Source organism: Chrysochloris asiatica, unplaced genomic scaffold, assembly GCF_000296735.1.
Source record: "Chrysochloris asiatica unplaced genomic scaffold, ChrAsi1.0 scaffold00155, whole genome shotgun sequence".
Classification (NCBI taxonomy): Eukaryota; Metazoa; Chordata; class Mammalia; order Afrosoricida; family Chrysochloridae; genus Chrysochloris; species Chrysochloris asiatica.
In genome coordinates, this window is record NW_006408673.1 from 5,755,954 (window position 1) to 5,779,615 (window position 23,662).

At 36.8% G+C, this 23,662-nt stretch overlaps 2 protein-coding genes across 3 annotated transcripts in view; one reads left to right on the forward strand and one right to left on the reverse strand.

Annotated features, from left to right (window-relative positions):
• The window catches only part of LOC102838876 (nurim-like), a 16,999-nt gene extending 14,643 nt beyond the window's left edge, over positions 1-2,356 (forward strand). Inside the window, exon 2 of the mRNA XM_006870883.1 lies at positions 2,262-2,356. Coding sequence (XP_006870945.1) covers positions 2,262-2,356 — 95 coding nt within the window. The remainder of the gene's footprint in view (positions 1-2,261) is intronic.
• The window catches only part of LRBA (LPS-responsive vesicle trafficking, beach and anchor containing), a 944,588-nt gene that overhangs the window by 172,964 nt on the left and 747,962 nt on the right, over positions 1-23,662 (reverse strand). The gene's annotated exons all lie outside the window — the stretch shown is intronic.

The following is a 23,662-nucleotide window of genomic DNA, read 5'->3' on the forward strand; positions in this document are numbered from 1 at the left end:
TGTGTATATACCACAATTTGTTTATCCATTCTTCAGTTGTTGGGCACTTTGGCTGTCTCCATTTTTTTATATTGTAAACAGTTGTACAAATTTTTTAAAACCCAAGTCTATTGTAGATTATTTCATAGGCAGAGCCATGGTTGATTTGCAAATGACTTGCCACACAATCCACCGTCACTTGTCTATTTGGCAAAATCGTTCTATGTGCTATCAGCCATGGACATGGATAGGCATTTTTATATAACCAGAGCGCAGATAATTTTTTACTTACCCCTGTATGTAGTTGCTGTTATTGTTAAGTCGGTTCCTATTCATAACAACACTGTACAGGATTTTCAGGGAGTGTCTGGACGGTTTGAACCACTGACCCTGTAGTCAGCAGTCCAGTGATTATCCTACAGTGCTGCATCAGGATTCCATACATGTATATACTGAGTTTGTTATTGTCAAGTGCTGCTAAGTTGGTCCTAACTCACAGCGACCCTGTAAATGGTTTCTGAGAAATGGTTGGTGGGTTTGAACTGCTGACCTTGCAGTTTAGCAGTCCAGTGCTTACCCTACAGTGCACATCAGGACTCTCTCTAATTTTTATGTATTACATATATTCATAAATATGGAGTACTGGATAAGCATTGAACTGCTAACCACAAGGTCAACCTTTCAAACCCATCCACTGTTCCTCAGACCCTATACAGGGTCGCTGTGAGCCGGAATCAACTCCAAAGAACTTAACATCAACATATATAAACATATATAATACATAAAATAACTCTATATAATTAATTAAAGTCAAGAGTCTCAAAGCCAAAATATAAAAGAAAACATTCCAGAGTCCTTCCTTCTATTACAGTCTCCTACTTCTCTACATAGATAATTATATGTTTTTGGTTTTTCCTTCTGCTTTATCTTCATAATTATAATTCTGTATAAATAAATAAACTTGTGTATGTGTATGTTTGCATGTACATTCATGTTTCTACTTGCCTTTGTTAACCAAATAATAGTATATTAAATTACTATTGTGCACTTTGCTGGTTGGATATTTTTCATATCTTTAAGGGACACTGAAATTTATTATTTTATGAATTAGTGCCCATTTTTCAATTAGATTATTGGGTTTAATTCTTGTCAATTTTTTAGGAGTTCTTTGTAAATGAAGTACACTAGCCCTTTGTATATGTTTAAATACTTTTTAAATATAGTTTGTAATTTCTTTTTTGTGTCATTTCACATGTTTTTTGTCATATGAAAGTTTCCTATGTTTATATTTTAAAGTGATCATTTGTTTATTTGATTGCTTTTGTATTCTGAATCATAAATCAAGAAAAATTTTCTCACTCCCAGGTTGTACAGAAATTCACTAATGTTTTCTTCTAGCACTTGTCCGACCCTGGGCTCATGGTATTTAAAAACAGACCTAATGTTATCTTTTTTATATGGTTAGCCTGGTGTGGTGCTATAGGGTAAGCACTGGGCTGCTAACCACAAAGTCAGAAGATCAAACTCACAGTCAATCCTCAGAAATCCTATATAAGGTTGAAATGAATCAGAACCAACTCGATGACGCTTAACAACTACAACTCTCAAATCAACACTAAAACACTACAGGGGTATAACTAGATATATAGAGCATGTACTAAATATTTGCTGAATAAATAAATGAATAAATGTGCACTACTCAGCGTAGTGGTTACGAATCGGGCTGCAAACCTTAAGGTCAGCAGTTCGAAACTACCAGCTGTTGCATGAGGGAAAGATGAGGCATTCTGCTCCCGTAAAGATTTACAGCCTCGGAAACCCTGTACAGGGTGGCTGTGGGTCAGAACTGACTCAATGGCACTTAACAACAAGAACAACTCCTGGTATGGCACTGTAGGATCAGCACTGGACTGTGAAGCATTAGGTTGTCAGTTCAAACCCACCAGCTGCTTCTTGGAAGCCCTATACTAAGAGTCAGAACCAGCTCAACAGCACTTAACATCAACAATTTATTAAGTACATTTCTAGGTACTGCTGATGCAGACTGTGTTTTCTATGCAACTATCTTTTGAGAGACACTGCTATAAAGACTACAGATTATACAGAAATCAGGATTATATATGAAAAAAAAAAAAAAAAGAAAAGTGACTTACATGTGTACAAAACCACCCCCAAAAAACAGGGCATGGGTTTTGAGAATGACAATGGGTAAGATGTAACTTTTAAAAAGTTTCAATGAAGATAGTTTTGAGATTAGTTTTTCTTTCTTTTTTTGTTTTTAGGGAGTGATACTACGAGTGGCAAGGCTATGAGCTTTAGAACATGTACTTTGATTAACAAAGGAGTAGAGAAGGCTTCCATTGTGCTGGATGAGTAGGAACAGTATGCAGCATTATGGTGAGCAAGAATAGCATGGAGTGTAAGTGAAGTTAGAACGTAGAAGCACTATCACAGGTTCCAGTGTTGGGAAGATGAAGTTACATTGGCACTCTCCCATGTAACTTTCCAGTTCATTCCATCACTTAAGCTAACATCCATAAGGGGAATTGTCACTATTAGACAAACCTTCTCAGTATTATACAGATGGGACATCAATGAGAAGAACTGTCCTATAATTCTATCACTGATTTAAAAAATGTTATGCTAGATTCATATTTTAGTAAAACATTAAGTAAGAATGTTGGCAAGAAAGCATACAAAGATATTCTAGAATAACCCCCAAATTTGGGTATTCTTCCACCATGAATGTAGCATAGCTTAGAAATAGCATCATTTCATTTTGCTTAAATATTGCACCATAACATGCCAATAAACAAAATGTAGAATATGTATCATTCATCCAGACTTCAAATTTCGGATATGGAGAAAACTAGAACACAGTCAAACTCAAAGCAACAGAAACCAAATACAGAGCTTAAGAACTTAAACAATGGAATACAATGAATCATCCCTCAGACTTTACCCTGCCAGAAACGCATAAAATAAACAGAGTAGACCAAAAGATGATGGAAAACTGACAGAGAAAACTGACAGGTAGCAAAGGGGAGAACTGTAAAATGCTGACAGGAACGCTAAAAAGAAAGTACAAGAATGTGTGTCAATTTAGTTGAGGAACAAAAAAGCTCTATATAAACTTAGAAAATTTTAAGGGAATCATCGAAAATATCTAAATAATAAACCATGACCATTCCAAAAATGGTTATTTAAGTCCAGAAACTTCTGTGTAAGAGGAAGAAAAACATATAATCTATTTTCTATAGATGTTTTTCCAAGGAAATTGATGGACAACATTGGTATTTGAAAGATAAATAAGTAACAAAATCTATGTAACTTTTTAATTATCCCATTCATTCCTGAGATGATACTGAATATTGGAGGCATAGTCTCCTAATTTTAAGGAGCTCTGGTGGTGTAGTGGTTACAAGTCAGGCTGCTAACCTCATGGTCAGCAGTTCAAAACTACCAATCATTCTGAAGGAGAAAAATGAGGTTTTTGCTCCGGTAAACATTTACAGCCTCAGAAACTCTATTTAGGGTCGCTATAAGTTGGAATAGACTTCATGGTACACTAACACCACCACCACCATTCTACTAATTTTAGACTGTTCCTATTAAGGCAAAAGTAGTAAACAATAATGAATACGATATTTCCCCTTTCTTCTCTTAACTTCTTTAAAAGACATGATCATGTAAAGCAATATTTAAAACACTAGTATCAGTAACCTTGGCTAAAAGCAGAGAATATCAGAGAGATGTTTACCTGTGCATTATTGACTATGCAAAGGCTTTTGATAGTGTGGATCATAACAAGCTATGGACAACATTGAGAAGTATAAGTATTCCAGAACACTTAATTGTACTTCTGAGGAATCTGTACCTGGACCAAGAAGCAGTTGTTTGAACAGAACATGGGAACACTGAATGGTTTAAAATTTTAAATGGTATGCGACAAGGTTGTATTCTTTCACCATACTTATTCAAACTGTATGCTGAACAAATAATCTGAGAAGCTGGGTTTTATGAAGAAAAACGTGGCATCAGGATTGGAAGAAGACTCATTAACAACCTGCAATATGTGGATGATACAACCTTGCTTGCTGAAAGTGAAGAGGACTTAAAACATTTACTGATGAAGATTAAAGAGCACAGCCTTTGGTATGGATTACATCTCAATGTCAACAAAACAAAAATCCTCACCACTGGACCAATAAACAACATTCTTATCATCAGAGAAAAGATGGAAGTTGTCAAGGACTTCATTCTTCTCAGATCAACTATCAACACGGAAGCAGCAGTCAAGAAATCAAACGATGTCTTGCATTAGGCAAATCTGCTGCACAAGACCTTTTTAAAGTGTTGAAGCACAAAGATGCCAGCTTGAGGACAAAGGTGTGCCTGACCCAAGCCATGGTATTTTCAATAACCTCATATGCATGTGAAAACTGGACAGTGAATGAGGAAGATCATAGAAGAATTGAAGCTTTTGAGTTATGGTGTTGGAGGAGAATATTGAAAGTGCCATGGGTTGCCAAAAGAACCAGCAGATCTGTGTTGGAAGAGGTGCAGCCAGAGTGTTCCTTGGAGGCCAAGATGGCCAAATTTCATCTCTATGGGTTGGTACCAACTGGATGACACCTAACAACAACAACAACATGAGTGATTTATAATAGCTATAGATGCAAAATGACAATAGCCTAGAAGAGGGAGGATACAGAGTTGAAATGAAGAAAGTCAATATGCTTTATATGAATTAAGTCAGTATTAAAAATCAGGAAAACCAACTTACGGCCACTGAGTTGATTCAGACTCATAATAATCCTATACAAGGTTTCCTATTCTGTAAATCTTTATAGGAACAGGCAGTCTCATCTTTGTCCTATGGAGCAGCTGGTGGGTTTGAACTGCTAACCACTGCCACCGGGGTTCAGTACATTGTTGTTGTGAAGTGCCATCGAGTTGGGTCTGAACCATAGTGACCCTGTATAGAGTTTCCAAGGAACAGCTGGTGAGTTTGAACCACCAACCTTGCAGTTCAAACAACTTTGCAGTCTGGCGCATTACGCCACAGCACCACATAGTGATAGTTAAAATGCATATTATAGTCCCTAGAGCAATCATGAAGAAAATAACAACAAAGGCAAAACAAATTTTTAATAAACTAAAATGTTAGATTAGAAAATATCTGTTTAATAAAAAAAGTGATAAAGATAAGTGAGAATAAAAAGACACAATGCAGAAGAAATCAAATCAAAATGATAGGAATATATCTAACTATATTATTAACAGCATTAAATGTGAATGTAGTAAACACATCAATAAAAGAAACTGCCAAACGATAAATAAACATGATCCAACATTTAGTATCTATAAGAAATAAGCTTTAGATTCAAAGACAAAATAAGCTAAAAGCAAAAGAATGAAAAAAGATATATCATGCAAACAGTAGCTACAAGAAAGCTATAGTGGCTATATGTATGTATATATATGTATGTATATTGTTGTTTTTGTTATGTGCCATGGAGTTGGTTCCGACTGATAGCAACCCTGTACAGAGTTTCTGAAGCTGTAAATGTTTGCGGGAGCAGAAAGCCTCACCTTTCTCCCACGGAACAACTGGTAGTTTCGAACTGCTGACCATGAGATTATCAGCCCAATTCGTAACCACTATGCTATAAGAGCTCCTTATGTATGTATGTATGTATATATATCAGGCAAAACAGAGTAAAATGAGTGACTAGAAACAAAGACAAAGAAATTATAATACAAAACAAGCTATTTCATCAGGAAAATATAACAACTATAAACTTATATCCACAGATAGGCTGAAAAATAGTCCTATAAACATACTAGGTCCTAATCCCTTGTTGTTGTTAAGTGCCATGGAGCCAGTTCCGATTCATAGAAACCCTACATAGGGTTTCCTAGGAATGACTGATGAATGAACTTCTGACCTTGCAGTTCAAAACGACCTTTCAGTACAGCACATTAACCCACAGTGCCACACCAGGACTCCTAGAACCCATAAAAGTTATCTTATATAGACACAGGGTCTTTGCACTGTGACAGTTAAGGATATTGAGATGGGTAGATAATCTTGGATGATCAGGGTGGGCTTCAATGCAATCATACATATCCTTATAAAAAGGATGCAGAAGGAGATTTGATTTCAGACAGAAGTGGAGAGGTGAAGATGGAGGCAGAGATGAGAACAGTGTGGCCCTAAGCAAAGGAATGTCAGCAGCCAGAAATTAAAAGGAACAAGAAACAGATTTTCCTGTATATTCTCCAGGAGAAGTGTGGTCCTGTTGACACCTTAATTTCAATCCATAGTTCAGACTTATAGCCTCTAGAACTTTGAGAAAATGCATTTCTGTTGTTTTAAGTCATCAAGTGTGTGATAATATGCTGTAGCATCCATAGGAAATTCATACACACACCTAACAGCAGTGCCCCAGCCCCAAAATACATGAAGCAAACACACACTGAAATAATTGGAGATTTTAGTATCCTGTTATCAAAAATGAATACAACCAGACAGAAAATCAATAAGGAAACAGACAATCAGAATACAATAAGCCAACTTTACCTAAATTAAATCTGCACAACACCCACCAGCAGCAGACACTCATTCTTTGTAGAGCTCATGGAGAATTCTCCAGGATCGACCATACGCTAGGTCATAGAACAAGCTTTAGCAGATTTAAAACAGGTGGAACCACACAAAGTACGTTCTTCGATCACAAGAAATATTAAATTAGAAATTACAGTGCAGTGAATGACTTCATGTTGCTCTCTTCTAACTATAGCTCATGTAAATCCCACCAAACAACATTTTCCTGATTGGTCTGGATAACAATGGGAAAGAAAAGATACTGATATGATGAAGCAGAAGCAGGGGATCTTACTACAATTAAAGAAGAAAATCCAGGAGCAGAGCACATTCTTTAGATCCTAAGATCTTTGTACATTGAATCTCCTTGACCAAGGGACAAAAAGCCATGAGACTGGAGGAGTGTAAGAGGAACAGCAGCAGCAGAACCAAGAACCAGAGCATGTGACAGAGATTCCCAGCCCAGGGAACAAGTAAAGCTGAGTGATTGTGGGAAGAAGGGGTGCCTCCAGGCACTTAATTGCGGAGTTAGGTTTGCTAACCCACAGAGCTAGAGACAAGTGCCTTTAGACCGACACTTATGGTGCAGTGGTATGACCTGTAGGAATTTATCAGCAGTCCTAAAAGAGCTTTAAAATACTGGCCTGGCAGACAGAGACCAGTCAATGCGCATGGCTGAAGAGAGACTGTCCTGACTGGAGCAACTATACCCTGAGCATTTCTGACCCTGAACGGTATCCTGTTAACTTCCCTAATAATCTGAATCATGGTGTTGGAGAAGAATATTAAAGTACCACGGGCCGCCAGATAGAAAAACAAATCTGTGTTGGAAGAAGTACAGCCAGAATATTCCTTAGAAGCCAGGACAGCAAGATTTCATCTCTCATACTTTATGTATGTTATCAGGTGGGACCAATCCCTTAAGAAGGACATCAAGTTTAATAAAATGGAGGGTCAACGAAAAAGAGGAAGCTTCCCAACGAGAGGGATTGACACAGAGAAATTGGACAAACCTAACAATTGTGAGGATGGTGCAGGACCAGACAGTGTTTCATTTGTTGTTCATAGAGTCACTAAGAGAGGAAACTGACTCAAAGGCACCCACAACAACAACAAAACTTCCATAAGAAACCCTGTAACTGTGAGGATGGGGTCTGACTTCTGTGGCACTGCAATGAATCATCAGGCTCAGTTGATTAAAGACTGCTGTGGGAGGAATGTTTGATGTAATTTTGCGCAAAAAATAAAAAACAGAAGTGAACTTGGAAAATCCACAATTATTTGAAAATGCAATGAAACACTTCTGAATAATCCAGAGGTAAAGAAACAAAATGATACACACACTCAGAAACTCACAAGGGAAAATTTAAAATGTTACAAGCTAATTAAAAACAAACACAAATATATAAAAATGCATGGGACAAAGGCAAAATAATGCACAGAAACAGATTTATAGATGCAAAAGTAAAAATAAAGGACTCAAATAAAAAACCTATTTTAAGAATCTAATAAAGAGTAAACTAAACCCAAAGAAGCAGATACAGAGAAATAATGACTACAGTGAAAAATCAGTTAAAAAAAAAAAAAAAAAGCAGAGAAACAGTAAAAATAAAAGCAAATCAATGATTCTAAAAGTTGTATTTTTTGAAAAGATCAACTTTGCAAGCCTTTAAGTAGACGATTTAAAAAAGAAAATACATATTACCAAAGTGAGGAATTAGCAAAGTAACATCATATGAAGAGGCATCAAAAGGTTTGTAGAAAAATGCAATAGAAACGTAATGGAGAACAAAACTACAAAATGGAATTAGGGGATCTGGAGGTCAGTCTATGATCAGGACAACTGCAAAGCTAAAGAAGGGAAAAGTAAAGTAATAGAGATCCAGGTGGTGAGGAGGTCAAGTAGATCTTAGGATAAAACAGATTGTTTAAAAATAAGGAAGAAACTTAGGGCAGTGCAAAGTTGGTTTGCACCACAGGTTAGTGGTTCAAGCTCACCTGTTGCTCCTTGGAAATCCTCTACAGGATCACAATGATTTGGAACCAACTTGACGGCACTTAACAACAACAACCTAAAAGAAACTTAATACATCTCCACATAAAATCACAAAAAGAAAAATCAAGATGATTTTAGAAACAGTAAAACTATGAAAAATTTGACAAGAAACAGTACATACAAGAAAAGAAGTCTGCACAGGAAAGCATGTAGCACAAAGAAACAAGAAACACCACACAAAAAATGAACAACACAATGACAGCAGTTGATCCATACCTATCAATAATTAAACTGAGTATCAATGGATTAAATGCACTACTTAAGAGACAGAGTAGTAGAATGGGTGAGAAAACAAGATCCTTCAACATACTGTCTACAAGAGACACACTTTACACACAAAGAAAAAAACAGATTAGAAATTAAAGGATGGGGAAAAAAACAAACATATACCACATAAATTATGATGCAAAATGAGGAATGGCAATACTAATCTCTGATAAAATAAATGTTAAGGCAAAACCAACTTAAGAGACAAAGAATGACATTATCTTATGACTGAAAAAGGGTCACTTTAACAAGAGAATAGAACAATAATAACTATATGCTCCCAATGAGACAGCACCTAAATACATAAAGCAAACCCTAAATGGAACTGAAAAAAATAGACAAATCTATAATAACAATGGAAGATTTTACCACATCACTTTTGGAAAAGGACAGAACAACCATAAAGAAACAAAGACATAAAGGTACTAAACAATGCAATGCAATCAACTTGACCTCATAGATTTGTAGAGCGCATTCAACTCAAAAACTCACAAAATACACATTCTTTTCCAGTAGACATTGAACATTCTCCAGAATAGAGCATGTGTCAGGTCGCAAAGCAAGTTTCAATAAATTTAAAAACATCAATATACTATGAATAAATTTTCTCTCATCACAATGCTATAAAATTAGAAATCAACAATAAGAAGATCAAGGAAATAAAATCAAATACATGGAAACTGAGTAACACACTGCTTTAAAGCTACTGGAGAGAACAACAAATAAAAATGAAGTTTAAAAAAAATTCCTAGAAACAAATGAGACGAAAATACAACATACCAAAACCTTTGAGACACAGCAAAAGCAGAGCTGAATGGAAAATTTATAGCAATAAATGCACACATTGAAAGGGAGGAGACAAAAACAAAATCAACACATTAACACATTTCCAACAATTAGAAAAAGATCAGCAAATTAAACCTAGAGTCACCAGAAGAAAAACAAACAAAACGAAACACTGGAGCAGAAATAGATGATATAGAAAACAGAAAAAACTATAGAAAGAATCAACGAGACAATAAGCTGGTTCTTTGAAAGAATTAATAAAATTGACAAACTACTGGCAAATCTGAAAATTTAACAAAAGAAAAGAGAGGGAAGACACATGTAACATGTATGAGAAACCCCATGGGTGCTGTCAAACAGACCTAATGGCAATAAAAAGAATAATAAGAGAATACCATGAAGAGTTGTAACCAAACAAATTTGAAAATCTAGAGGCAATGGATACATTTTGAGAAAAACATGGCCTACCTAAATTTACAAGAGAATGAAGTAGAAAACTTGAACAATAGCAAAAGAAGAAACTAATCTTATCATAAAAACTTCCCAACCAAAGAAAGCCCAGGCTCAGATGGCTTTACTGTTGAAATGTACCAAACATTCAAAGAAGACCTGATACCAATTCTACTCAAACTGTTCCAGAATATAGAAAAGGATGGGAAAATCCCCATTACATTTTATGAGGCAAGGATTATTCCTCATACCAAAACCAGGAAAGAACATCACTAAAAAAGAAAATGATACACCAATATCACTCATGAATATAGATGCAAAAATTCTCAATAAAACCCTAGAAAATAGACTTCAACAAAATGTCAAACAAAAATAATACATGATGACAGCAAGCCGGATTCATACCAGGGATGCAAGGATGGTTCAATATTAGAAAAACAATCAATGTAATCCACCAAATAAATAAAATAACAGGACCACGTAATTATATTGATTGATGCGGAAAAAGCATTTGACAAAAATCCAACACCCATTCATCATGAAAACACTTAACAAAGCTAGAAGTGAAGGGAAAACCTGTGACATAGTTAAAAGCATATACAAAAAAGGGAACAGCTAACATCAGAGGACACTGATGGCATTAACTTTGCAAACAGGAACCAGACAAGGGCGCCTTTTATCACCACTCCTATTCAATATTACAGTGCTTTGGTAGCATAATGGTTACTAATCAAGCTGCTAATCTCACGGTCAGCAGTCTGAAACTACCAGCTGTTCCATGGGCAAAAGATGAGGCTTTCTGCTCCTGTAAAGATTTACAGCCTTGGAAACCCTGTACAGATTCACTATGAGTCGGAACTGACTCTACGGCACATAACAACAACAAGAATTCAGTATTATGTTGGAACTCTTAGCCACAGCTATAAAGCAAGAAAGGGAAATTAAAGGCCTCCAAATTGGTAACGAAGTTAAAACTCTCTTTGCAGATGATATGATCCTATATATAGAAAATGCAAAAGACATAGCAAAAAAATTATTGGAACTCATTGGAAAATTGTAAAGTGGCAGGGTACAAGATCAACATACAAAAACCAGTTAGATTCCAGTATGCTAATGAAGACAGCTCTAAAAAGGAAAATAGGAAAACAAAATCATTTACAATAAGCACCCAAAGGATGAAACATTCAGGAATAAATATAACCAAAGAAACCAAAATTCAATACAAAGAAAACTACAAAACACTACTACAAAAGAAATTTATAAAAATGGAAGATTATACCATGCTCATGAAAAGAAGAGTTACCTTTGTGAAAATGTCAATAATATCCAAAGTAATCTACAGATACAATGCAATCCCAATCCAGGTTCCCACAACATTCTTCTGTGTTTTTTTAAATGTTTTATTGTGAATTATGTGATAGCTAACATGGCAGAATATTACCTGTACATTCATCCTATCATATATCATTTTACTGCCATGGTTACAATCCCCTCCATGCATCATCAACCAACCAAAGGGTATGTCCTGCAAGTCTGCCCCCCTGGTTGTCAGCTCACAGCCCCTCTCCCTCTCTGGGTCTAGAGTCCACAGCCATTCCCTCTCTCCACATCATCATCTCTGCCTTCATCTCGATTGGCATCACTGCTTCTGTGGGTAGGGCCCTGCATTCCGCTCTTCTCCCTGGATGGTCCCAGGGACCTCTGCTCCTGGACTGCAAAGTCAACCACTCCCCTCCTTTTGCTACAAAACATCTACCTTTACATTTCCAACCCTCACAGTCAGTCCTGATAACAAGTATTCACTATTGTGCCACATGAGGGCCATCCCCATTTCCTTTCCTCAGCCCCAGCCAGGCCAGACAGATTGGATATTAATTACTCAGTGGAGATTCTGCCTTCCTCCATGCTCTCTGGATCTAGGCTCCCTCTTGAAAGCTTGTAAGCCAGTCACTTCTTGCCTTTGTAGCCCTACATTTTGGGTAGCCAATGTCCAAGTTGCTCATCCCTGTCTACTCTGTGTATCCAGGGGGTGGGAATGATCCTTGCTGTAAAGATTTGTTCCCTTTTTTGAGTTACTGCATCTATAGGTATAGGTCAAGTTCATCAAACTGTATCAGATTACTTTTTTTCCTCTTCTTTCTTCTTATAGTTGAGTTCTGGTCATCCAGCCATTGAAGCTAGGTCAAGTGGGTATTATCTGCAAATGTGGTGTTCTTGTGCATATGCCCTCTCTTCTTATCTGCTCAACACTTCACTCTCCACTCAAGCCCTCTGTCACTGACTATGTCACTGACTCTAGGCCCAGGAGTCCCCAGGTCTTGCCATATTGCTGGCCAACCAGGTCTTCACCCAGGTTCACACGAGTCTATTGAATGTGGTAGGGCTTATCTGTTTTTCCCTCACTTCCCCTTACTGGGACCAATTAGGTCACCAGTTAAGAGTGCATGTCTGCTTGTGTATTCCTATTGAGTCTTAGTCTTAGAAGGGGGTTTGACATGAGAGGACCCGACCACTTGCCTTGATGTCTCCTGGGTGAGCAACTTGTTTGTTCTCGTAGTAATCAGTCGGACTGCTATATTGTTTTGTTATTTTTCCTGTCAGACTTTCTTTCAAGAAGTATCTTCTGTTTTTCTAGCTGCTCCAGGTTGGTCTGCTTGACCTTTCCAGTGGAAATGTCCCACCTCAGAAGATTATAGATGGGGTTCAGGATTCCATCTATGGTCTTACGTAATGCAGAGGTTCCGCAGGAAGCCTCATTCACTGGGCATGTGGTAGCCTCATTTTAGGTATTCCAATCAGTTATAGTCAGTAGATGGACTAACAAGCTTTCTATGATGATACTTCTGGATATTTCTTTCTCTCCCCTTTAAGTGTCTATTTTATAATGATATGCAAGGGAAATGAAGATTCAAAAGACAGCCAAGCATCTTAACATTATTTCCCCTCTTTTGCCCATTCCAACCATGCCTCAATCCCTGTATCACAGAGCCCTGTAGTTCCAAGGTTGTGCATACATCATTATTTGCTTCTGACCCACTTAGGCCATGCAAAGCTGCCTAACTGTTCTCCCATCCATGTTGTTCTTCCATGCTCCTTCCCCTTCTCCTACAACATTCGTTAAAGGGATGCAAAAACTATAACAAGATTTATATAGAAGGGAAAGAGACCTCGGATAAACAAAGCACTGTTTAAGAAGATGAGCAAAGTTAGCACTCCCTACTTTCAAAGTTTACTACATGGCCACAGTGGTCAAAATGGCGTGATATTGGTCTAATGAAATATATATAGAATAATGGAACAGAATTAAACCCAGACGTAAATCCATCCCCATACAATCAACTGATCTTTGACAAAGGACCAAAATACATTAAATTGGGAAGAAGTCTCTTCTACAAATGGTGTTGGCAAAAGTGGAAATCAATATGCAAAAGCATGAAAAGAAACTCATATCTCACACCATATACAAAAACAAAACAACATGTAATAAAGACTTAAATGTAATAAAGAACCATAAAGATCAACAAGGTAAAAAATAGGGAAAAACTTAAGGGGTTTATATATGGCACATAGACTATCAAACATAACAACAACAACAACAAAAAAAAAAACACACAGAAATAATATTAAACAAAATAGATTAACGGGACATGCTAAAAATTAGAAACTTATGTGTATCAAAATATTCGACCAAAAGAGTAAAAAGTGAGTGTGCATACCAGGAAAAATACTTTTGCAGCAACTAATAATAATACGACAACCTACTAATCTCTAAAATTTATAAGGAACTACAATATCTCTACCAGATAAATACAAATAACTGAATTTCATGAAGAGCACAGGACATGAACTGACACTTCACCAAGGAAGATAGTCAGGTAGGCAACAAACATATAAAGAAATGTTCAAGATCATTAGCCATTGTTATTGTTGTTGTTGTTAGGTACCATGGAGTTGGTACTGATCCATAGTGACCTTATGTACAACAGAACGAAGTACTGCTGGTCCTAGACCAACCTCACAATCTGAGTCCATTGCTTCCGCCACACTGCCAATCAATCTCGTTGTGGGTCTTTCACTTTTCTCAAACCCTCCACTTTACCAAACATGATGTCCTTCTCCAGTGACTGGTCCCTCCTGAAAACATGTCCTAAATATGAGAGACAAAGTCTGGCCATCCTAGCTTTCAAGGATGTATATCTACCAACACAGATCTGTTTGTTCTTTAGGCAGGCCATGGTCCTTTCAGTATTCTCCTCCTCAAATGCATGGCACTCAAACAACAGTATAGTGACATTCTCTATACAAAACTACATTAAAGAAACTGCGGGTGTGTGTGTGTGTGTGTGTGTGTGTAAAAAATCAAGACAACTCTAAGATGAGATTATAGGGATAATTGTTCTAAAAACAGATAACAGACAGTAAAGAAATTTAGCTAACTTTTTTGTGGTTGTCAAAAGTTTCTTATAATTCATCTTTCGACTACAAGATAATCCAAATCAAGGATGAAGGTCCCCACCCCACCTCCCCTTATCCCCTTACTTAACAACCTTTAGGACAGTTTTTTCCCCCCCCCCCCCCCCCTTCTCCTCCTAAGAAAGAATTTGGGTTTTCTAATTTTCTCCATTATCAATGCACACTTCAATATAGGGGCAAATGTATCCAGATCAGCCAGATCTTAGCAAGAAACACATGTTGAGATTTCTCTATTCTTCCAGAATTTTCATAGAGGAAGACCCCCAAGTGGCAGCATCGATGGACTCAAACATGGCAACAGTAGAGAGTTTGGCCCAGGATCGGGCAGTGTTTTGTTCTGCTGTGCATAATGTCGCTATGAATCAGTACCAACTTGACGGCACCTAACAACTCGATGGCACCTAACATACAGATTGAATGAGTATGGTGAAAGAATACAACCTTGGCACACACCACTCCTAATTTTAAATCATTCGGTGGTTCTCTTGTTCTGTCCGAACAACTGCCTCTTCTTGGTCTATGTATAGGTTCCTCATGAGTACAATTAAGTGTTTTGGAATAGTTCTATTTCTTAGTGTTGTCCATAGCTTGTTATGATCCACACAATCAAAAGCTTTTGCATAGTCATTAAAGCATAGGTAAACATCTTTCAGGTTTTCTCTGCTTTTAACTAAGATCCATGTGACATCAGCAATGAAATCCCTCATTCCATGCCCTCTTCTGAAACCAGCTTGAACCTCTGGAAGTTTCTGCCAATGCACGGTTATATCTGTTTTAATGTTATCTTTAGTAAAACTTTACTCTCATGATACCAATGATACTGTCTGATGATAGGCACATTCTGCTGGGTTACCGCTCTTTGAAATTGTCACAAATACAGATCTCTTCCACTCACCTGGCCAAGTAGTTGTGCTCAGAATGTATTGGCATAGATGAGTGAGTGCCTCTGGTATGGCATCAGTTTGCTGACAGATTTCAATTTGTATTCCTTCTATTCCCAGTGCCTTGTTATTTGCCAATGCCTTCAATGCACCTTGGACTTCTTCCTTCAGGATCATTGGCTTTTGATAATATGGTACCTCTTGAATTGAACATAGACCATTTCTTTTTGTTACAGTGACTCTGTGTATTCCTTCCATCTTCTTTTGATGCTTTCTTGCATCATTCAATATTTTGCCCAAAGAATTCTTCAGTATCTCAAGTTAAAGTTTGAATATTTTCTTCAGTTCCCTCAGCTTGACAAATGCTGAAAGTGTTCTTCCCTTTTGGTTTTCTAGCTCCAGTTTTTGCACATTTCATTATATTTGACTTTGTCTTCTCAAGATGACTTTAAAATTTTTTTGTTCAGCTCTTGTACCTCCTCACTTCTTCCATATGCTTTAGCATCTCTACACTAGAGAGCAAGTTACAGGGTCTCTTCTGACATCCATTTTGGTCTTTTTCTTCTTTTCTTCTTAATGACCTTTTACTTTTTCGTGTAAGAGGTTCTTGATGTCATCCTACAACTCTTCTGGTTTTCACTCTTTTGTAACTAATGTATCAAATTGTTCTTCAGATGATCTCTAAAAACAGGTGGGATAGATCCAAGGTCATATCTTGGCTCTTGTGGACTTGTTTTAATTTTCTTCAGTTTTTAACCTCAATTTGCATATGAGCAATTGATTGTCTGTTCCACAGTCTGCCCCTGGCCTTGTTTTGCCTGATGATATAGTCAATTTGATCTGGTGTATTCTATCTGGTGAAGTTCGTGTGTATAGTTGTCTTTTATGTTGTTTAAAACAGGTATTCACAATGAAGTCATTGGTCTTGCAAAATTGTACCATGTGATCTCCAGCACCATTTCTATCACCAAGGACATATTTTCCAACTACTAATACTTCCTTTTTGATACAAACCTTTGCATTCCAATCACTAGTAACTATGATTACATCTTTTTATATTATTATTATCACTATATCTTGGTTGCATACTTGATCAATTTCAGACTAAAGAAGTTGGTTGTTGTAGTTGTTAGGTGCCATCGAGTTGGTACCAACTCATATCGACCTTACGCACAGCAAAACAAAACACTGCTTGATCCTGGGCCAACCTCACTACAAAGGAGGAAGGGCTGGCAGGTCTGAAGCTTAGGGCAATGTGTGAATTCCCAAGCCATGGACACTGACCTAGCCACTGGGGACTAGGGTTGAGAGTGAAGTGGCCAGCTGGTCTGAAATGAGGGGAGGAATGTGAGAACTCCCAAATTTGCAGATAGTAACCCATTTGACTGAGTTTGGATGGTTAACTGACCAGAACTTGACCACATTAAGATAAAGAAGTTTGATATAGGGTGCAAGCGTAAATTGCTACAATTTGATGAACTGGACCTTTGCTTATGGATGTTGTGTTGTTGTTGTGAAGTGCCGTCGAGTCGGTTCCGACCCATAGCGACCCTGTACAGGGTTTCCAAGGGTGTAAATCTTTATGGGAGTAGAAAGCCTCATCTTTCTCCCACGGAGCGGCTGGTAGTTTCGAACTGCTGACCTTAAGGTTCGCAGCCCGATTCGTAACCACTACGCTACCAGAGATGTAGTTGTTTAAAAGATCTTTCAAAGAAAACTACAAAACACTAGTATAAGTAACCAAAAGCAGTTTACAAAAATAGAATATACCATGCTTATGGATTTTAACACTGTTAAAATGCCAATACTACCCAAAACAATCTATAGATATAATGCAATCCCAATCATGCTTGTATCCTCAGCAAACAGGGTTGATAGGGACAGGCAACTTAAGACACTGGCTATCAAAAATGGGGGGCATGACATGGCTGACTTACAAGCTTTCATGAATGTGCTTAGTTTTAGAATGAAGGGGTTAAGTTAGAATCCCCACTTTATAGTTTTTCTCTTTTCCAGATGGGTTTGGTGAAAGGGAATAGGATTTTAAGATTCAATTGTGAGTAATGGTTATCAGGACTAATTGATTGTTACAACTGTAAATGAAGAATATGTGTAACTAAAAGAGGGTAGTGGTTAATCTTTTATTGCAGGTACAGAGGACCCTAAGACCATCAAAAGGGAAGAGTATGAGTGGAGTGTGAGATCATAACCAGCAGACACGGTGGCAGAGGCGATGGCATAAAGAGAGCAGCTAAGGATTCTAGGCCCATGGAATGAGAATGGCTGTGCGCCTTCAGGCAGGAGCGTGGATTTTAAAATGTGCCCTTTGGACATTTAAACAAATATGTATTTTCTGTCTCGTATGTGTACATTAAAAACAATATCAAAGTAAAAGAGGTAAATATTGTTAACTGATGGTGATTGGAGGGAACTGTACTCATTGCAATCAAACAAAATATAATTTGTTGAATGAAAAACTGTTGCTGATGATCTGCCTTGGAAACTTTTACTCAATTCACAATAAAAACTTAATAAAATAAAGAAAGAGAATGGAATTTTTTCCATGAACTTTTTGAACCACCTTGAATAAACCTGACGAATTTAAATTTAGACTATAAGATATACTGTGAACAACTTTATACTATAAATTGGATAAAAAGAAAATAGGTAGAGACACACAATTACTGACATGAATTCAAGAAGACACAAAAAATCTGAATAGATATATGAAGTAAAGAAACTGAATTGGTAATTAAAAAATTCACCACCAGGCCAGATGATTTCAGTGATGAATTCCACCAAACAATTAAAAAAGAAATGATAACAATTCTTAACAGACTCTTTCAAAAACTAAAGGGAGTCTGAACACTTGCACTTGCCACATGTCATTCCATGAGACTAATATCAAGCTGATATGAAAGCAAGGCAAAGAAGACATCACAAGAAAAGACTATTTCATATCAGCATTCCTTATGAACATTGTTGTTAGGTGCCATCGAGTCGGTACCAACTCATAGCAACCCTATGCACAACAGAATGAAACACTGCCTGATCCTGGGCCAACCTCACTATTGTTGCCACGCTTGAGCCCACTGATGCTGCACTCTGCCAATCCATCTCTCTGGGGTTTTTTCTCTTTTTCTCATGATATCCCAGGCCATGGAACGAGGGATATAATGAACATGGATATGAAAACTTCCCAAAAATATTCACCAACAAAGTATTACTACAAAACAACAAACAGACCTAGTAACTTAACACAAGAATTTAAAGAAAACAAGCGTAAAACATTCGAGGAATACAAGGTTGGTTTAATATATCAGACTCAATTAATATAATATGTTGTATATCATTTTCTGTGTCTTGTTTGAAAAAGCATTCTCTGTTCCAAAAATACAAAGAATTTGTCCTGCATTATCTTCTAAAATTTTATACTTTTGTCTTCATATTTAAAACTATGAAATGCTTTCTCTTCATTTATGGTATCAAGTTTCAATTTCATTTTTCCCATACGGACAAAAATTAGCCAGCATCATAAATACGTAAGTCCTTTCTTTACCTACAGATTTGCAAAGCCAGCTCTGTAACAGATGAAGTTTCTTTATACAGACTGGTCTGCTTCTGGATTCTCTGTTCACTTTTGCTAGTCTATTTCTTCTAATTTGCCCTTGGAAGTATAATTTTACAATAATTCTTAATCCTTAGTCCCTCTGAGCCTGTTCTTGTTTTCAGAAAATCTTAGCTATAAATAGTCCTTTGCTCTTTAGAGTATGTTTGTCAAATTTCAATAAAACAAAACCAATACCAAACCCCAAACCAAACCTGTTGGGACTCGGAGTGTTTTTTAAAATTGAATTGGTAAATAATTTGAAAAGAATTCAGTCTAACACATGGTGCATCTTTTTAACACTTTTACGTATTCCCTTTCAAAATGAAAACTTTCACAATAAATTACAAGATTGGTTATATAAAGCAAACCAAAGCAACAGCAATTAAAAAAAATTTTTTTTCAAACTTCATACATGTACGCGCCTATTCCCCAGGGATTTAAAGCAGACTGCTAATGTGTGTGTATATGTGCTGTGTAGGTGTGAGGGGGTGCTCCCAGTTAAGAATAATTGTTACGAACAGCAGCCCCTGAATATCTTTTAATTACATTCTTGGTCATAGCATTATCAAAATAGAAAATGAAAAGGCAATTGCTAAAGATATGATACTACAAAAAGAATGACAAGTTTTGGCACAATCAATACAAAGAAATTCACCTAACTCAGCTCTTAAGAGGTTTTAGAATGTCATTTCTCTAGAAAACTGAAACAAGGATATGTTTATTGGTTTTAAAAAAGTACAAACCTTTCAAATATCAATAAAAACTCAACTGCATTGTGTTTCTGAACACTGTAATTTTGAACATATGTCATTACAATAATCTAACTGCTTCATTAAACTCAGTTTTCTCCAACTGTGTCTGTCTACACACACACACACACACACACACACTTTTTCATCAGTGGCCATGGGGTTTTGAGTCTCCAATATCAAGTCTCACTTGATAGCTGTGAATTATTGATACAAAAGAAAAAAAATACTGACCAACTTCATTAAGAGAAGTAATATCTATGAAGGTTTTAACTGAACAGTTTTAACTGTTAGCAATAAGAATGGTGGTGAGAAAGTAAAATCTGAACATTCTATTTTGTCTCTTAGACAATAATATAAAAAGATAGACCTTTTAGTTTGTTCACATGCGTGCTGATGACAATGGAATGATAACATACTCATTTTATTTTTATTTATCTTCTCAAGCAAGTAACTATGTCACTATGAAATGAGGATGGAGACGCTTGAAAAATACACAAAAGTAGATGTGATTCTCACTAGTAGCTTCAGGGAAATTCACCAAAAGAAGGCTCTCTTTGATAGATTCAAACTATCTCTCTCTTAACCTTGAAAAGAGATCTACTTCATTAGCTTAGTTATTCAAAGAGGAGAAACTTCCAAAGAAGCAAGGAGATTGCCTGTCTCAATCATGGACTCCAGCAGTGCTGCTACATAGAAATCATCCAATAAATGCATATTAAATGAATGAATTACTGTAATCATATTTTAAATAAATTAATTTCCTTTACCTAAAACAAAATGTTTCACTTTGCCAGCTTTTAGAAATTGTCCCATCATTACTGTCGAGAGTATGGTTTTCTTTGTCTTATTCAAATATTATAAGAAACAATATAATGTAGGTGTGTAAAATTGGCATTATAAGAGATAAACAATGAGCATTCTGAATTCATACATAATTATATATTTCAAGAGTTTGAAAGATCTGTTCCTCGTTTCTATTTTGAAGCAGTAGTAGGAATAAAAATGCTATTAGAAAGTGCAGACCTATCTCTGGGATATAGCTAAAATAGAGAGGTCTGCTTTCATTTTGCTCTGATTCCAACCGTTCAGAACAAAGAAAAGTTAATTTATTTGCCTGAAAGACTAACCAGACTTTGATGAGTTTTTAACCACTGCACCACCAGGGATGGAATCTTTCTTTCCAAAATATGTAGGGCATTTAACTTCGATGCAGAAGTCCACCTCTTAATAAACTTACCAATCCTACGTTTAGAGCTTCATTACTTCCAGAAAGCTCTGAGGATGAAAATAGCTAAGTAAGATCGTAGCTATGGTTCACTAACACAAATGGAAAATGTAGCATTACTGTTGTGTCAGCAAAATCATGCTTCTAAACATAACTTATCTCCTCCCCTACTGCCCCCCACCTTGAATTAACATTTGGGCTACCAAATACTTTAAAAAGACACACTGGGTATCTTAAAATGACTCTATCAGTTAATTAATTCTGTGGTCCCCTGCTATCACCGAGTACTGTACAATCTGTTATTATTCACTGTCCTATAGATCATCTGTTCTTGGTGCTGGTTTGTTCCAGGATGAGAGGCAGCTGCAACACTATATCCCTGTTCAACCTGAGGACCATCTGACTTTAATTGTAACACACAGCTTGATGTGGCTCTGGTTATGAGAAGCCAAAGTATCGTCTGTAATAATCTGGAAAAGCAGAAACCTGCCAACAGAGGGCTGAAAACAGGGACTTGGGCTGTCTGGCTGCCTGACGGGCTGCAGGAAATATGATTAATGAGTAAGGTATAATGATATCAGGAACCCGATTAGCACCACAAAAAGGTCACAGATCAAAGTAGTATGCATTTCATGAGCTACAATCATTGCATAAAATCTGTGGGCTTGAAGAGGTAAACGAAAAAGAGGAGGGGATAAAACCCTTATGTGATAACATGCTAACAGATACAGAAATAATACCACCCTAATAATTCAGTCACTTAGACAAAGTTAACAGGAAATTATAACATGAATCAATGTAGACTGGACTGTGGGAAAGTTTTGTTTCTCATATATACAAATATTTTTTAGTGAATGACTCAGTCATTAAATTCTTTCACAAAGACATCTAAAATAATCAAGTTACTTCCTAATTATTGACTTAACTCGTCAGATACAATATTCACTGAATTATGAAAAACATTTACATTTAATTTGCAGTGAATTTTTCATACAATACTGTTTCTGAATGTTAGCCAATTCTGAACCTAAACTATGATGACATCTTAAAATGCACAGGATTATCAATCATTGGAAAAATGTTAAATAAACTAAATTTATCATTAAAATTGGATTTTAGATGGTAAAATGATCTTACAGACAGTTTCATGGTCATGCCTAAGTTTACTGAATGTTATTGTTGTTAGGTGCCCTCGACCCAGTTCCAACTGATAGCAACACTGTCTAGGGATTCCGAGGTGGTAAATCTTTATAGGGGCAGAAGTCTCATCTTTATAATGAGGAGTCGCTGGAGGTATTGAACTGCCAACCACATGGTTGCCTACCCTACAGCTCCACTATGTTGCTGCTGCTGTTACCAAGTGTCATTGAGCCAATTCTGACTCATAGCCACACTGATAGAGTTTCCAAGGAGCAGCTGGTGGGTTTAAACTGCCAACCTTACGGTTAGCAGTCCAGTGCCAGGACTCCAGTTTAGTGCACTGTTGTTGTTGTTAAGTGCCATCGAGTCAACTGGACTCATAGTGACCCTGGTATACTATGAGGAGGGGCAGCTGGTGGGTAGGCAGCCCCAAACCAAATCTTATTGGAAAACAAATTGCCACCTTCTTTTCCCTAACGTTCCTGAGAAGCACCCCCATACAGATTTGGATTTTCAAAGGTAAAAGCAGTGGGGGTAGAGGTTGGAAGTATTGTCAGGCAAGCAATTTACACAAATTTATTTAAGTGAATTATCAAAATATTAAGGAAAAGTTTCAAATCCAACTTATTCAAATGTTTCTACCTCTTATATTTATTTTAAGGTATAAAGGAATCACTCAAACAAGTCTCTTCAGACTTTGATAATAATTAGCTATGGCTATATTTAGTAGAGAGCTGCTTTATTTGAGACTTAAATTTTGAAGTCATAGGGAAAAAAAAGTATTTCAATTAACAAAATGATCAGAATGTAATTTTAATCTTTTCTTTTAAAGTGTATTATTCCTCAAAAACGGTGATCATTCTTCATAGTTTTTCTATATTACAAACATATTTTACATTATCAGCACTGGACTGTGAAATATAAAGTCAGCAGTTCAAACCCACCAGCTGCTCCTTGGAAACCCTATACAAAGTCCCTATTATTTGGAACCAACTTGATGGCACTTAACAACAACAACAACACTACTTAATAAATGAGGCCTGGTAGAGTAGTGGTTGCAAGCTGAGCTTCTAATTGCAGGTCAGCAGTTCAAATGTATCAGTTGCTCCATAGGGAAAAAAATGAAGCTTTCTGCTCCAGTAAAGATTTTCTGCCTTGGAAACCCTATACAGGGTCACTATGAGTTAGAAGTGACTCAGTGGTACACGACCACTACCAATATTTAATAAGGAGTTCTGGTGTGGCACTGTAGGGTAAGAACTGGACTGCTAAACACAAAGTTGTTGATTCACATCCACTAGCTACTCCTCAGAAACCATATACAGGGTTGCAATGTGTTGGTACAGATTCGATGGCACTAACAACAATACTTAATAATGGAGCCCTGGTGGCATAGTGGGTGAAGCATAAGGCTGGTAAACAAAACGTCAGCC